This window comes from Terrapene carolina, unplaced genomic scaffold (assembly GCF_002925995.2).
Source record: "Terrapene carolina triunguis isolate 2854851 unplaced genomic scaffold, T_m_triunguis-2.0 Scaffold493, whole genome shotgun sequence".
In the NCBI taxonomy this organism is placed as follows: Eukaryota; Metazoa; Chordata; order Testudines; family Emydidae; genus Terrapene; species Terrapene triunguis.
Genome location: NW_020664844.1, coordinates 143,260 through 157,352, shown reverse-complemented (window position 1 = coordinate 157,352; position 14,093 = coordinate 143,260). Strand labels below are relative to the sequence as shown.

The following is a 14,093-nucleotide window of genomic DNA, read 5'->3' as shown; positions in this document are numbered from 1 at the left end:
AAGGCCTGGCGTGGAGAGCAAAGAACAGGCAGACGGGTCCCATCAATGTCCCCATTTCGGGAACCCTGAACGTGCCCCTCCACCAACAACCTCCTGAGCGTCACCCTCCTGGTAGCAGCACACACCTCCATGACAACCGCCCCAGGTTTATCTACCAATCCCGAATGAGCTAGATCCTGACCAGCAGCAATTGTGGGTGACAAATTTCCAGATGGCGACAGCCGTGTGCTTCTCCGTGCTGAGGGGAGCTCTCATATTGCTATTCCACCCCTGCAGCTCCGGGGTGAGCTCTGTGCAGATCTCTAGGGGCCTGGCCTGTCGTCCTGAAGTGCTTCTACCCCACTGCTGCTCACCCCAGGATGGGTGGCCCTGTCCCACCGGTCGGCGCTAGTTGACTGAGCCCAGAAGTGGTGCCCCACCAAGTGAAGTAGCTCCCGGGAGTCCATGGACACAACTAGCTCCTTGATTTCCTCTCCTATCCGTATCATTGTGGCTGTCTCCAGCGCCATCCGGCTCTGTGATGGGCAATACGCGTGCATCTGCCAGTTTGTATTACTGACCACCAGGCTCCTCGTGCCCAGCACGCTGCCCCATAGCCAGAGGTTTGGAAGTGGGGCTGGCTTGCCAAAGCCAAGCCAGAGGACCCGTCGGTCCCAGAATTCCAGGGGCATCCCACAACACACGAAATCCCAGGCTGCATAGAGGCGAGTGGTGGGAGGTTGCAGCAAGAGATGCTTTCCTGGAAGGCTGTGTGGTTATTTGGTAAGCGCGTGTCCTGCGGGGCTGTGTGGATGCAATGATTCAAAAGGGAAGTTGCTTAAGCCGGTGCAAGCCAGTGTTCACACGTAGCTTTGGGAGAGTTATCCCTGATTAAAGCGGAAACACCAAACCTGAAATAACTTGCAAGTGTAGACAAACCCTCATTCGGGAATATTCCTTCCCAGCCTTCAGTTCAGGGCTGGCAGGAACCATAACACGTCCTAGACCTGGTGGAGGTGGAACTGTGGTCCCCACCCCAACCATCTCACTGCACCATCTGCGAATCCTCTGTGGCCACGTTCTCCGTGGCCTCCAGCCAGACCCCAGGGCAGAGCCGGCTGAGCTGAAGCTTCTCCCAGGCGGCCTGCAGACACTCCAGGCATATCTTCTGGAAAGACGAGGAGGAGAAGTAGAAGATGATGGGGTCTAAGCTGGCATTGAAAGTACTGAGGAGCAGGACGTAGACTCTCCACTCTGGGCTCTTATTCTCCATGTAGCCCACCACGTGGGAGATGTTGAAGGGGGTGAAGCAGACCAGGAAGAGGAGAAATGTAGCTGCCACCAGCCCGATGGCCCGGCGCTTCCTCCTGGGGTTCACCAGTGGCAGGGTGCGTATGATGGCGATGAATCTGGTGTAGCAGAAGGTGGTGATGCCCAGCGGAAGGCAGAAGAGGACCAAGAACATCTCCAGGCGGACGGGCAGCAGGACCGCCAGCTGGTGGTCGGTGAAGGTGGCGTAGCAGCGGGTGAGGTTGCCCGCTGTGTCATTGCCCCTGGCCTGGTACTGGACCACGTAGATCACGCTGCAGTGGGAGAAAGCAGCCACCCAGAACAAGGCCACGGCCACCATGGCGTAGGACGGCCGGCGCCCTGCCTTATAGCGGAGGGGGAAGGCCACACTGAGATAACGGTCAACGCTGACGCCAGTGAGCGAGAGGGTGGTAAGGTAGATGCTGCTGAAGAAGAGGAGGCCGGAGAGGGGGCAGAGGAAATCTGGCATCTTCCAGTTCATCTCCCAGGAGGCCTCGGCAATGCGGATGGGCAGGAAGGCCAGCAGCACTAGGTCGGACACCGTCAGGTTGAGGAGCAGGACGTCGGCTGGCAGCAGGCGCCGGCGGGCCTTCACCACGAAGACGCAGAAGGCCAGCAGGTTGAGGGGCAGGCCTGTCACAAAGGTCACCGTGTAGACGGCCAGGGAGAGCTGGGGGCTGCTGATGGAAGGCATGGTGGGAAGAAGGGGGTGGCAGGGGCTGGGTTGACAATAGCAACCAGGGATCCACTAGGCCTTGGGATGGGAATGGAGATGGGTTACCAATAGCAACGGGGGACCCACCAGGCCTTGGGGTAGGGCTGGAGGCGGGGTTCCCGCAAGGCTCATTCACTGCAGAGAAAGGAGAGACAGGTGGGGTTAGCGAGCCCCCTTCGAGATCAGTCCTTAGACCAGTGGTTCTCAAACATTTTTACTGGTGATCCCTTTCACATAGCAAGCGTCTGAGTGTGACCCCCCCCCTTACAAATTAATAGCCCTTTTTTATATATTTAACACCATTATAAATGCTGGAGGCAAAGCGGGGTTTGGGGTGGAGGTTGACAGCTCGCGACCCCCCATGTAATAACCTCGTGACCCCCTGAGGGGTCCCGACCCCCAGTTTGAGAACCCCTGCCTTAGACAAACTCCCTGGAGCCGGGGGGCAGCTCTTGGCTCTGTCTGTGCGGCTCCTGGTGCAGCAGGGTCCCGGGGCACCTGGGTGATACTGTAACGCATCTAAATAGCATTAGCACTAATAACGTACAGCGCCTGGCGCATGGGGGGTCCTGGGCCAGGGCTGGCGGCCCCTCGATCCTACCACAGTACAGAGAAGAATATTACTCATCATTCCATTTGGTAGGAAACTTTCAAGAGCACTGACCCCGCCCCCTTCCACTCAGAACTTTGTTTTCTGAGTGACTGTTTTGAAAGTTTTTCCCAAGAATTTGGGGCAAAAAAACCCCAAACCGCCCCCCCCCATTGTCCCCGCCCCCTCCCCCCCCCCCTTTCTTTTTTATTCCCCCACCTCAAAAAAAAGAGTGGAAAAATTACAACAGTGAGTGAAAGTGGGGAAATAAAAACACTTTCACTCCCCCGCCCCCTTTTATCTCACTGGGGAGAAAATTGCAGATTCATGGATTCCAAGGCCCAAAGGGACCATTACGGTCATCCAGTCCCACTCTGACCAGCGCCCGATCCAGGACCCCACGCTGGGGGTCCGGCCATCGGTCACGGATCACTCCCTCTCTAAGGCAGCGAGCCCCGGGGCCCAGCGCGCCACGGCACCTCATCCCGTCTTGACCCCGCCTTTCATCTCCACTCCAGCACTCTAAGATGTTTACATTGTTCCCGGCCTGGAGCGAAACTGTTAGTGTTCCCCACAAACTGCTATAAATCCTCCCGGCCAACAGCTTGACGTCTCTCCCCACCGCGTTATGGCAGGAATGCTGAGTATTCCACCTTCCTACGTCTCACCTCTAGGGGGCTCTGGTTACTCAGGACCCCTGGGGTCTATCCCCAGCTCTCTGAGGGGAATGGAGTCTAGTGGTTAGAGCAGGGGAGGCTGGGAACCAGGACTCCTGGGTTCTCTCCCTAGCTCTGGGTGGGGAGGGGGGTCTAATGGTTAGAGTGAAGGGGCTGGGAACCAGGACTCCTGAGTTCTCTCCCTAGCTCTGGGTGGGGAGGGGGGTCTAATGGTTAGAGCGAAGAGGCTGGGAACCAGGACTCCTGGGTTCTCTTCCTAGCTCTGGGAGGGGAGGGGAAGGGGGTCTAATGGTTAGAGTGAAGAGGCTGGGAACCAGGACTCCTGGGTTCTCTCCCTAGCTCTGGGAGGGGAGGGGGGTCTAATGGTTAGAGCGAAGAGGCTGGGAACCAGGACTCCTGGGTTCTCTCCCTAGCTCTGGGAGAGGAGGGGGGTTTAGTGGTTAAAGCAGAGGGGCTGGGAGCCAGGACTCCTGGGTTATCTTCCCAGCTCAGGGAGGGGAGGGTGGTCTAGTGGTTAGAGCAGGGGAGGCTGGGAACCAGGACTCCACGACAGCCACACCTGTGCCCAGGGTAATGGCCCTGCCAGACAAAGAGCAATGGGCAGAGGCTCCCAGCATTGCGTGTGGGCCGAGTGAGCACCATGCTCCCGGGGCGGTGGCCGGGGAGCCCTGTGGGGCTGTGGGGCTTAGTGGTTGAGGCCAGAAAGAGGAACGAGGGTAGACAGATGCAATGTGACCACAAGGCCAGGAGCGGCCACCAGGGCCGGCTCCAGGGTTTTGGCCGCCCCAAGCAGCCAAAACAAACAAAAACAACAACAACAAAAAAGCCGCGATGGCGATCTGCGGCGGCAATTCTACGGGAGGTCCTGCGCTCCCAGGCGGAGTGAGGGACCGTCCGCCGAATAGCTGGATGTGCCGCCCCTCTCCGGAGCGGCCGCCCCAAGCACCTGCTTGACAAGCTGGTGCCTGGAGCCGGCCCTGGCGGCCACCCAGACGGATTGAGAAATGAAAGCTCCTGAGTTCTCAGAGAAACCACACCACTGAGATGGCCCCTGGGTTATGAGGAATGGAGCCCTGGGGGGGCGAACCTGCCCGGAGCCAGACCGTCCCCCACCCTGGGGCCAGATCGGAGCTGGTGCCTCCTAGAGGGGGAAAGGCCCCGTGTCCCATTCCCACCCATCTCTCCTCTGAGCATTCACAGCTCTCTCCCTGGTAAATCAGGGAGAGCTATAGATAGGGTGTATGGGGATGGATAGGTAGAGGGGGTGTATGGGAATAGATGGATGGATGGATAGAGGGGGGTGTTTGGGGATAGACAGACAGATAGATAACCTCAGTGCAGTCCCTTACCCCATGTCCAGCTCTGATTCTCTACCGGACCAGTTCTCTGAGCACAGTGGATCTCTCCTCTTGCCCTGGCTGGGTAACTCAGCCTCCTGTCCAGGGCAGGGTTGATATGACAGCTGATAGGGAAAACACTTTGGAGCCCAAAATAAACCTAGGTGTGGGTGCTTCAAGCAGCATTGGTGGGGCAGGAAGAGGTGACCAGAGCACCAAAATAGACACCCTGTTTTCTGTAGCTGCCACTTACATCTGCACTGGGAAACTCCCCGGCCCCCTGAGAGGGGAGAATTTGCCTGTTCAACCACTAGACCCCACTCCCCTCCCAGAACTGAGGATAGGACCCAGGAGACCAGGCATGCAGTCCCCACTGCTCTAATCCCTAGACCCCCCTCTTCTGCCAGTGTCAGGGATAGGACCCAGGAGTCCTGACTCCCAGCATCCCTGCTCTAACCACTAGACCCCACTCACCTGCCAGAGTTGGAGATAGAACCCAGGAGTCCTGTCGCCCAGTCCCTGCTCCTTTCTAACAAAAGGCACTTCCCCTGAGCTGTAGGAACCAAAGTCAGGTCTCCTTTTCCTGGTTCCTTTTCCTATTCACTGGAGCAGTATCTCGCACCCTCAGCTGTCCTGATCTGGATCAGCCCCTAGACCGGTATCCCTGCCTGGCCAGCCAGTGGGCACAGGACAGACGGCTGGGAGCCAAGCTCTGGACACTGCATGGACCCCCTCCCCGACCAGAACTGGGGCCTACTGCCAGGCACTACACAGACACCCAGCAAGCATCTAAGAGATGAGCACCCCAAACTTGGAAGGCTTAGAGGTGGTGGGGTATGGGGCACAGGGCCTTTCCCTTCCAGGGGGTGCTGCCTCCCATCCAGCCCCACGCCGGTGGACTGGCAGGTTTATGGGGGCAGGCAATGGGGCACGGGGCCTTTCCCCTTTAGGGGGTGCCAGCTTCGATCTGGCCCCAGGGCCGGGAACTGGCAGGTTTTTTTTTTGGGGGGGGGGGGGCAGGGAATGGCGCATGGGGCCTTTCCCCTCTAGTTTTGCTCTAGTGGCTCAGAGACCAACTCTCCCTCCCCCTGCCAGTGTCCCGGGTCACAAAGCATCGCTGGGCCCTCGGAAACCGCCCTCCGCGCTTGCTGGCTGAACTGGAGAGACAGCAACGGGTGAGGCACTAGGCAAGACCTGAGCAACCAGGGCAGAGTTGGGGTTACTGGCCCCGGAGTCCCCAGTGCAGGGCTCCCCTCCCCAGACACCCTATCCCCCTTCCCTCCTCCCCAAACTCTGACCCCTTGTCAACTGCAGCTGGCTACAAAGCTTAGGCAAAGAGGGAAATTGTGGGTGGGGCAAGCCGGTAGTTACAGGGGAGCTGCGACAGTTTCAAGGAGCCCAGAGCCCACCCACAATAGTTTCGAGGGAGCCCTGAGCTCCCTTGACAGTTTCTAGAGACCCTAGAGATAACCAATGTTTGTAGGGAGCCTGGAGCCTAGAACTGATAGTTTTGAGGGAGTCCCGAGCCCCCCGTGATTGTGTTGAGGGAGCCCAATCATCCCTGTGGTGATTTCAGGGAAGCCCAGGGCTCAACCACGTAATTTCTAGGAACCCAGCCCTGCTTCCCCTCCTAGAGTTCCTAAGAACCCCAGTTCCTGCTCTGGACAGTTTCTAGGTACCCAACCACCCCCCCCCCCCCCCCCCCCCCGGGCCTGCAGAAATTTCCAACCGCGGCTCCAAACCACAGGGACGCCTGGCGGTTTCAAGCAACTTCTGCTTTTGCAGAGCCCTAAAGTGGAACCAAAGGGGGGGGGAGAGGGAGAAGGATGAAGGGGGGGTGGATTGGTCCAGATCCTCCTGTGACACTCTGTAGCTCGTGGGAACACCTTACATCCCCATGTTCATCTTTATAAAATGATTGTGTGATATCCAGTGCAAAGTTTGTCATGTCGGGTTTCTTCGGAAGGCTCATGATGCACTGAGCATTGTTGTTATAGTGATGTTATAGTAATTGTTGTTACAGTAATGTTATAGTGGTGTTATAGGTTATAATTTAATGTATATAGTTATGAGGCTGAAAATGTATCCTCATAACTTAAAGCAAGCCCAGGCAAAAACTCTTCAAAAGCAGAGGGGCAGTTCACACCTCATCAGGGCATGTATGGGACAAACCCAGCCCAGCCTCACAGGAACAAAGGACACTGGCCTAAGCAGCGACAAAAGAATCTGTTAGACCCTCGAGGGAGTCACCCCCCTTCCTTTGGTCAGTTTGGGACTGCGATGGGGTAATGCTCACCTGACTCTGAAGGGGGGGGCGCAAAGCCAAGAAGGAAGAAAGGACATGATAAAAGGGAGAGACATTTTGCCATCCTCTCTCTTCCACCTCCATCTACAGACACCACCACCACCAAGCGACTGAAGCGCTGATCAAAGGGGAGCGCCTGGCTGAAGGGCAACCAGGCAGCCTGTGGTGAGAAGCATCTAAGTTTGTAAGGGCAGTGAAAGTGTTAAGATCAGCTTAGAATGCCTTTTGCTTTTATTTCATTTGAGCAAATCTGACTTGTGCTTTGACTTATAATCACTTAAATCTACTTGTTTGTTCTACCTGAAGCCGTGCGTTTGGTTTGAAGCGTGTCAGAGACTCCCCTGGGGATAACAAGCCTGGTACATATCAATTTATTTGTTACATTGGCGAACTCATATAAGCTTGCAGCGTCCAGCGGGCATAACTGGACACTGCAAGACGGAGGTTCCTAGGGTTGTGTCTGGGACCGGAGATATTGGCTAGTGTCATTCAGTGGCACAATCCAAGGAGCAGCTTACATGGCAGAGGCTGTGCGTGACCAGCCCAGGAGTGGGGGTTCTCACAGCAGAGCAGGGTAAGGCTGGCGCCCAGAGGCAAGGATTGGAGTGACCTGGCAGATCACCGGTACAGATAACACCAGGGGAACGTCACACCGTCCCCTCCCAGCAAGCTGCAAAACTGCTGAGCTCCGCACAGTGGGAATGCGGTCTAGGCCCAAGGGGTTGGACAATACAGTTCTCATCTGCTGCCACCTAGTGGGCAGAGGGGAGACTGGCGGGTGCCTGGTCATTGATTCTCGCCTGCCCGGGCGTGTTGGACGGGCAGCGCTAAACCCAGGCCGAGGGGCAGCTGGGCCAGGCTCAGAGACCGAACGGGGCAATCGGAACTCGGAAGGGAGAGGCTGCATCGGCTGCACCTCCCGCTGGGCCCTTCTCCCCATTTAGACAGAGGGAACCTGAGGCACACAGCGAGGCAGGGGCTTGCCCAGGGTCACACTGGCAGCTGGGAATAGGACCCAGGATTCGTGGCTCCCAGGCCCTCCGCTCTAACCACTAGGCCCCACTCCCCTTTTATAGCTGGAAATAGAACCCAGGTGTCCCAGCTCCCCCACTCTAACCACTAGACCCCACTCCCCTCCCAGATCTGGGAATAGAACCCAAGAGTCCTGGCTCCCAGCCCCTGCACTGTGGTGTGAGTGCAGCACACCCATTTCGGCGGGGGCCTGGTCTCAGTCGAATGATAACTACAATAACGATATTAATAATAACGACCCCACTGGAGCTGGGAAAACTTTATTGATTAAATCAGCACGGATCCGTTAGTGGAATGCAATTTACAGCCACTGGGCAAAAGAGTCAGTGCTAGGGTGGAGTGGTGAGACCCCTGGGTGATCCCGATTGGCCCCAGCTGGGAGCTCTGGCCCCATTGACTCCCATGGAGCTATAGCCCATTGACACCAGCTGGGATCCGGCCCCATTGCCTCTGTTCCTACTAACTCATTGATCAGTCCTTGCAGGAGCTGGGATTTCATTGACAGGAGATTTAGGATTCCCACTGATTGTGGTTTAGAATATTTCTACGTCCAAGTTACACAGACCTCCCAGTTACCTCGGACACAATCTCTAGCACCTTCCATACACAATGGGTAGGAATCATGGCCTCAGTGCCAAAATGAGCCACCTCTGGGGCGGGGCAGCTGGGGAGCAGCCACACGGGGATGGCTCACCTGGTGCTGAGATGCAGCCACCTCTGGGTCAGGGCAGCTGGGGAATAACTGCCCAGTGAACCTCATAGACTGGCTCACCCAATGCAGACCAACAGGACGGAGTTTAGTCTATTCCCCCAGTAGCAGAGTTAGCCGTACATTCTAATTCGCCCTATGGGGGTGAGGGGGTCTGGATCATCCTCTATATCCAATTCTCCCATGGCAGGATCGGTCCCATGGGGGTATGAAATGAGCACAAGAAATCTGGACCCTGCCATCACACCCCGACTGGCATCTCTTCACCCCCCGTCCCAGCCCAGTCAGGGATGTCCCCATCCTAAGGGGTCTTTCAAGACCATCAATGGTCAAGGTCATGACCATGCACTCATGTCTCAGTGGAAAACGGCTACCTCACCCACTAGTCCTGTGAAAACCAGACACCTCCTTGTCCTAAGGGGGATATGTACTGACCCATGGATAGGCCAGGTTCTTGGACTCACGTGCCATCCAAGGTCGGAGACTACTAGTGCCATGGGGAATCTGTAAAGACCATGAATTTCCCGGTCCTTTGTCTTACGTCCTATCCAAGATCAGGGGTTCCGGGTGCCGCGGGGAATCTGTAATGGTCATGAATTTCCTGGTCCTTGGTCCTGCGTCCTATCCAAGATTGGAGGCTCCCAGCCCCATGGGGAATTTTTAAGGTTCATGAGCAGCCGGGTCCCACAGCCCATCCAAGATTGCCAATCTCCCCGAATCCTGTCCCAACAGCGTTTGGTGTCTCCTTGTCCCATGGTCACTTGGAGCTCCCTACCCCGGGGCCTGTACTTCCCTGCGATGCAGCCCCCTTCTCAGGCTGCCCCTTGCCTGCCTCCCTGTGACCCATGGTCATCTTCTGCCGGAAGGAGCTGCAACGCTGCCCCACCGAGCGCCACACCCAGGCCAGGCCGTGGTCCTTGGCCGAGGAGAGGAAGTAGAAGATGAGCGGGTCCAGGAAGGCGTTGCAGGCACCGGGCAGCAGCGCCACCCTGCGCCACCAGACGTCCTCGCCGCGGGCGTAGCCCACCACGTGGGACAGGTTATAGGGCCCGAAGCAGAGCACAAAGACGGAGAGCGTGGCCAAGGCCAGCCGCACCGCCCGGCGCTTCTTCTGCTCGTGGAGACGGGACTTGATGAGGACGTGGATGCAGCCGGCATAGCAGAAGACCGTGATCACCAAGGGCAGGAAAAACAGGGCCACGGACAGCTCCAAGCGGACAGGAGCCAGCAGGGCCAGCTGCTCTGGACTGAATTCCTGGTAGCAGGCGGTGCCGTTGCCTATAAAGAGGGTGGCGTTGGCGCCCAGCGAAGTCTCCAGGATGAGCAACAGGATGCCGTGAAAGGCCACCAGGGTCCAGATGGCCACGCAGACCAGGCAGGAGTAAAGGGGCTTCTTGTAGAGCTGGTAGCGGATGGGGAAGGCGGCGCCCAGGTAGCGCCCGGCACTGACCGCCGTCAGGAAGCAGGTGCTGGCATAGAGCGTGCCAAAGTGGGCCAGGCTGTAGAGAGGGCAGAGGAAGTTTGGTGGGGACCAGCCTGGCGGAACCACCTCCAGGATCTTGAGCGGCAGGATGAGGACGAAGGCCAGGTCCGAGAGGCAGAGGTTGATCATGTAGATGAGGTTGGGGGTGAGGCGGGTGCGGGCGCGGCTGTAGAAGATGTACAGCACCAAGGCGTTGGCAGGCAAGCCCAGCAGGATGGTGACGGAGTAGACGGCCAGGGCCAGGGTGTCCAGCGGGTCCATGGTGCCGGCTCAGCGGGGGGTGGAGGAGGGAGGCATCTCAGCTGGGGCTGGAATGATAACAAGGATGAGCCCCCTCCACCGTGTCCCCTAGATCCAGCCCCCCATCCCTGCCCCACATCCCCTAGATCCACACCCCAGATCCCTGCCCCACGGCCCATCCCCTAGATCCACCCCCGATCCCTGCCCCACGTTCCCTAGAGCCACACCCCAGATCCCTGTCCCACGGCCCATCCCCCAGATCCATCTCCACATCCCTGCCCCACGACCACACCCCCTAGATCCACCTCCTCATCCCTGCCTCATCATTACATCCCCTAGATCCACCCCCCCATCCCTGCCCCATGACCATGTCCCTTCGATCCACTCCCATCCCTGCCCCATGGCCACATCTCCTAGATCCGCCCCCCATCCCTGCCCTACGGCTGCGTCCCCTAGATCCACCTCCACTTTCCTGCCCCATGACCACACACCCTGGATCTACCCCCAGTCCCTGCCTCATGGCCACGTCCCCTAGATCCACCCCCATCCCTGCCCCATGACCACGTCCCCTTGATCCACTCCCATCCCCGCCCCATAGCCGCGTCCCATAGATCCACCCCCAGATCCCTGCCCCACGACCATGTCCCCCCGATCCACTCCCATTCCTGTCCCACGGCCGCGTCCCCTAGATCCACCTCCTCATTCCTGCCCTACGGCCGCATCTCCTAGATCCACCCCCAGATTCCTTCCCCACGGCTGTGTCACCTCGATCCACCATGATCTTTGCCCCACGGCCGCGTCCCCTAGATCCACCCCCCATCCCTGCCCCATCACCGCATCCCCTAGATCCACCTCCATGTCTCTGCCCCATGGCCGCGTCCCCTAGATCCAGCCCCCCATCCCTGCCCCATCACTGCATCCCCTAAATCCACCCCCTCATCCCTGCCCCATGGCCACATCCCCTAGCTCCTACCTCTCTGGCTCAGCTCCCCACACCTGTGCTCCCGCCCGGCCTGGCTCCAGGGACGTGGCGAGCTGCTGTGCCAGCAGTCGCTGGGGGCGTGGATCTGCCTGCTCCCAGGTGGGATGAAATTGCCCAGAAGGAATTGTTCAACCAGGGCAGCTTCATCCCCCGGCTACGTGGCTGGGCCATAAAGCCATAAAAATCCGGGGAGGTGCAGGGGGCCGCCCTGCCCCATGGGCCCTTCTGCCTCGTGCCCCCCAGCTGGAGCGACTGAGAGGGAGAGAACGGCCGGATTATCCCCCACGGGGAATGGATCCCTCTGTGTGGACCCGGAGCTGGGACCCTGAAGTAGGACAGACACCCAGCCCTGCAATGTGACCCGATAAATGGGACTCGCCCCCTCATCCTGGGAGGAGATTTTCCCCACTTCAGAGGCAGCTGCTGCTCATCGATCCCTACGTGGCAGTTTCCTAGCTGCCCCGCACCAGAGGTGGCTGCATCTCGGTGCTGGGTGATCCATCCCCGTGCAGAGTCGCTGTGCGGCTCTTCCCCAGCTGCTCCGCCCCAGAGCTAGACGCATTTCTTGGGGACTCCTTTAAAAGCAGCTGGATCCCCCCCCTTGTTAGTGAAAAGCAGCATAGCATGGCATTCATGTGTGCTACAGGTGCTTTCTATCCAACTGCCAACGTAGTGGTTTCTCCTATCGCCAGAGCCGAGGCTAGAACCCAGGAGTCCTGGCGCCCAGCCCCGCTGCTGTCAGCCCATCAGTTGTCAGGGCTTGTTATTTTGATGGCTGATACAACGCTCAATGAGCGAACTCCCCCGAGATCCATATCGCTCTGCTTGTTTCCGTGATTCTGTGCTATTTCCGCTGGGAGAGATAACGTGGTTTTAGAGACACACAGGCAGGCAAGGTCAACTCACTAGAGTGAATTGCTCCCTCTGAAATGCTGCGGCAGGAAACTCCCAGCCTGATCTCATGACAGAGCTGGCTGCATCTCAGGCCCGGCGAGCTGTCCCCATGTGGCGTCATGTCCGGCTGTTCCCCAGATGTCCCACCCCAGAGGTGGCTGCATCTCAGCACCAGGCTAGGCCTCCCCATGCAGTGTTGTGTGCAGCTGTTCCCCAGCTGCCCTGCCCCAGCACTGTTCCCCAGTTGCATATCAGCACTGAGCGAGCCATCCCGAGCGGCGTTATGTGCAGCTGTTCCCCAGCTGCCTTGCCCCAGAGGTGGCTGCATCTCAGCGCTGGGTGAGCCATCCCCATACGATGTTATGTGCAGCTGTTCCCCAACTTCCCCACCCCAGTGGTGGCTGCATCTTGTAGTCGGTCAAGGTGTCCCCATGTGGCGTTATGTGTGGCTGTTCCCCGGCTGCCCTGACCCAGAAGTGGCTGCATCTCAGCACCAAGCTAGGCCTCCCCTTGCAGTGTTGTGTGCAGCTGTTCCCCAACTGCCCCACCTGCATCTCAGAGTCCGTCAAGGCATTCCCAGCTGCCCCACCCGTTACAGGCATTAAGTCACTCACACCCACACCATAGCAGGAAACTGAGGCACAGGTTAGAGAAGGACAGAATGGAGGAGAACCCAAGAGTCCGGATTCCCAGCCTCCCCTGCTTTTAACCCAGCAAGCTTGCATTGTGCTGGGGTATCAGGGCTAGCCCTGACTGCCAGGGGAGAGCCCCCACCCCGCCCCCTGCAGCACAGCGCCCCCTAGTGCTGCCCTGGGGCCTTGGGGCCAGCCCTGACTGCCAGGGAAGAGCCCCCGCCCCCCACCCCCCCACACACACACCCTGCAGCACAGCACCCCCTAGTGCCACCCTGGGGCCTTGGGGCCAGCCCAGACTGCCAGGGGAGAGCCCCCATCCCTGTGCCACGCTCTGGCATTGCATCCCCTCGTACAGGACGCACAGATCTCTCAGATAAATACAGCTCCTGGCAAATGCTCATAGATCAATTTATTTCTTTTCCCGCTGTGGCAGCTGCGCCGGTTTCTCTTGGCAGCGGGGGCCGAACGCTCCGGTGCTTTCAAGCTGAGAGCTGTTTACAGAACTTGCTATTTGGCCAGTTCCTGCTGCAGTTAATAGCCTGTAAAGTATTTTTATTGCTGATCCTATGGCGGGAAGAGATGCCAATTACATCCCTGGTTCCTCGTGCCAGGCGCGTGCTGGCCCAGGCCCTCGTTAATCAGAAAGGAAAGCACTGAGTGACTGCATGCGGCTGTTCCCTGGCTGTCCCACCCCAGAGCTGGCTGCATCCCAGCACCGGATGAGCCGTCCCTGTGCAGCGTTGCTGTTAAACAGACACTACTCATAAACATTTCAGTGAGCATTGCAAACCCCCCCCCCCCCCCCCGCAATTAGATCTCACTCCCCTCCCAGAGCTGGGGCTGGAACCCAGGAGTCCTGGCTCCCAGCCCCCACACTCCAACCTATAGCGCACTAGAAAAGCTACAGCAGGTTGATCCGGCTCTTCAGCGATAGTTGTGGGCTCCCCTGCCCTGGGGGTCCCCTATCACCCGGGGGCGGGGGACTTCGCCAAACCAGGCTCAGCTTGTAGGGGAATCACCCACAGCCTGTGGGCCTCAGGGGGGTCGCCGTGCTGGGGGGCTAAACCTCAGGGGGCAGCACCTGGAGAGTCCCGGGGATAGCTGGGATGGGGTGGTAACCAGGGAAAGCGCCCCCTGCTGCAGACAGGTGTGTCCTACAGCCAGCTGGGCAAGTGTGTGTGTGTGTGTGTGTGTGTGTGTGTGTG

The 14,093-nt window shown here is 58.4% G+C and overlaps 2 protein-coding genes across 2 annotated transcripts; both read right to left on the bottom strand.

Moving 5' to 3' along the window:
* Positions 1-1,024: 1,024 nt before the first annotated feature.
* On the bottom strand, positions 1,025-1,984 carry LOC112123984 (free fatty acid receptor 3-like). The gene has a single exon (XM_024222538.2). The coding sequence runs from the start codon at positions 1,982-1,984 to the stop codon at positions 1,025-1,027; it is 960 nt and encodes a 319-aa protein (XP_024078306.2).
* A 7,427-nt stretch (positions 1,985-9,411) lies between these two features.
* Positions 9,412-10,398, bottom strand: LOC112111489 (free fatty acid receptor 1-like). Its single transcript, XM_024206923.2, has one exon. It carries the CDS (start codon positions 10,396-10,398, stop codon positions 9,412-9,414), a length of 987 nt encoding a protein of 328 aa, XP_024062691.2.
* Between the last annotated feature and the right edge of the window lie 3,695 nt (positions 10,399-14,093).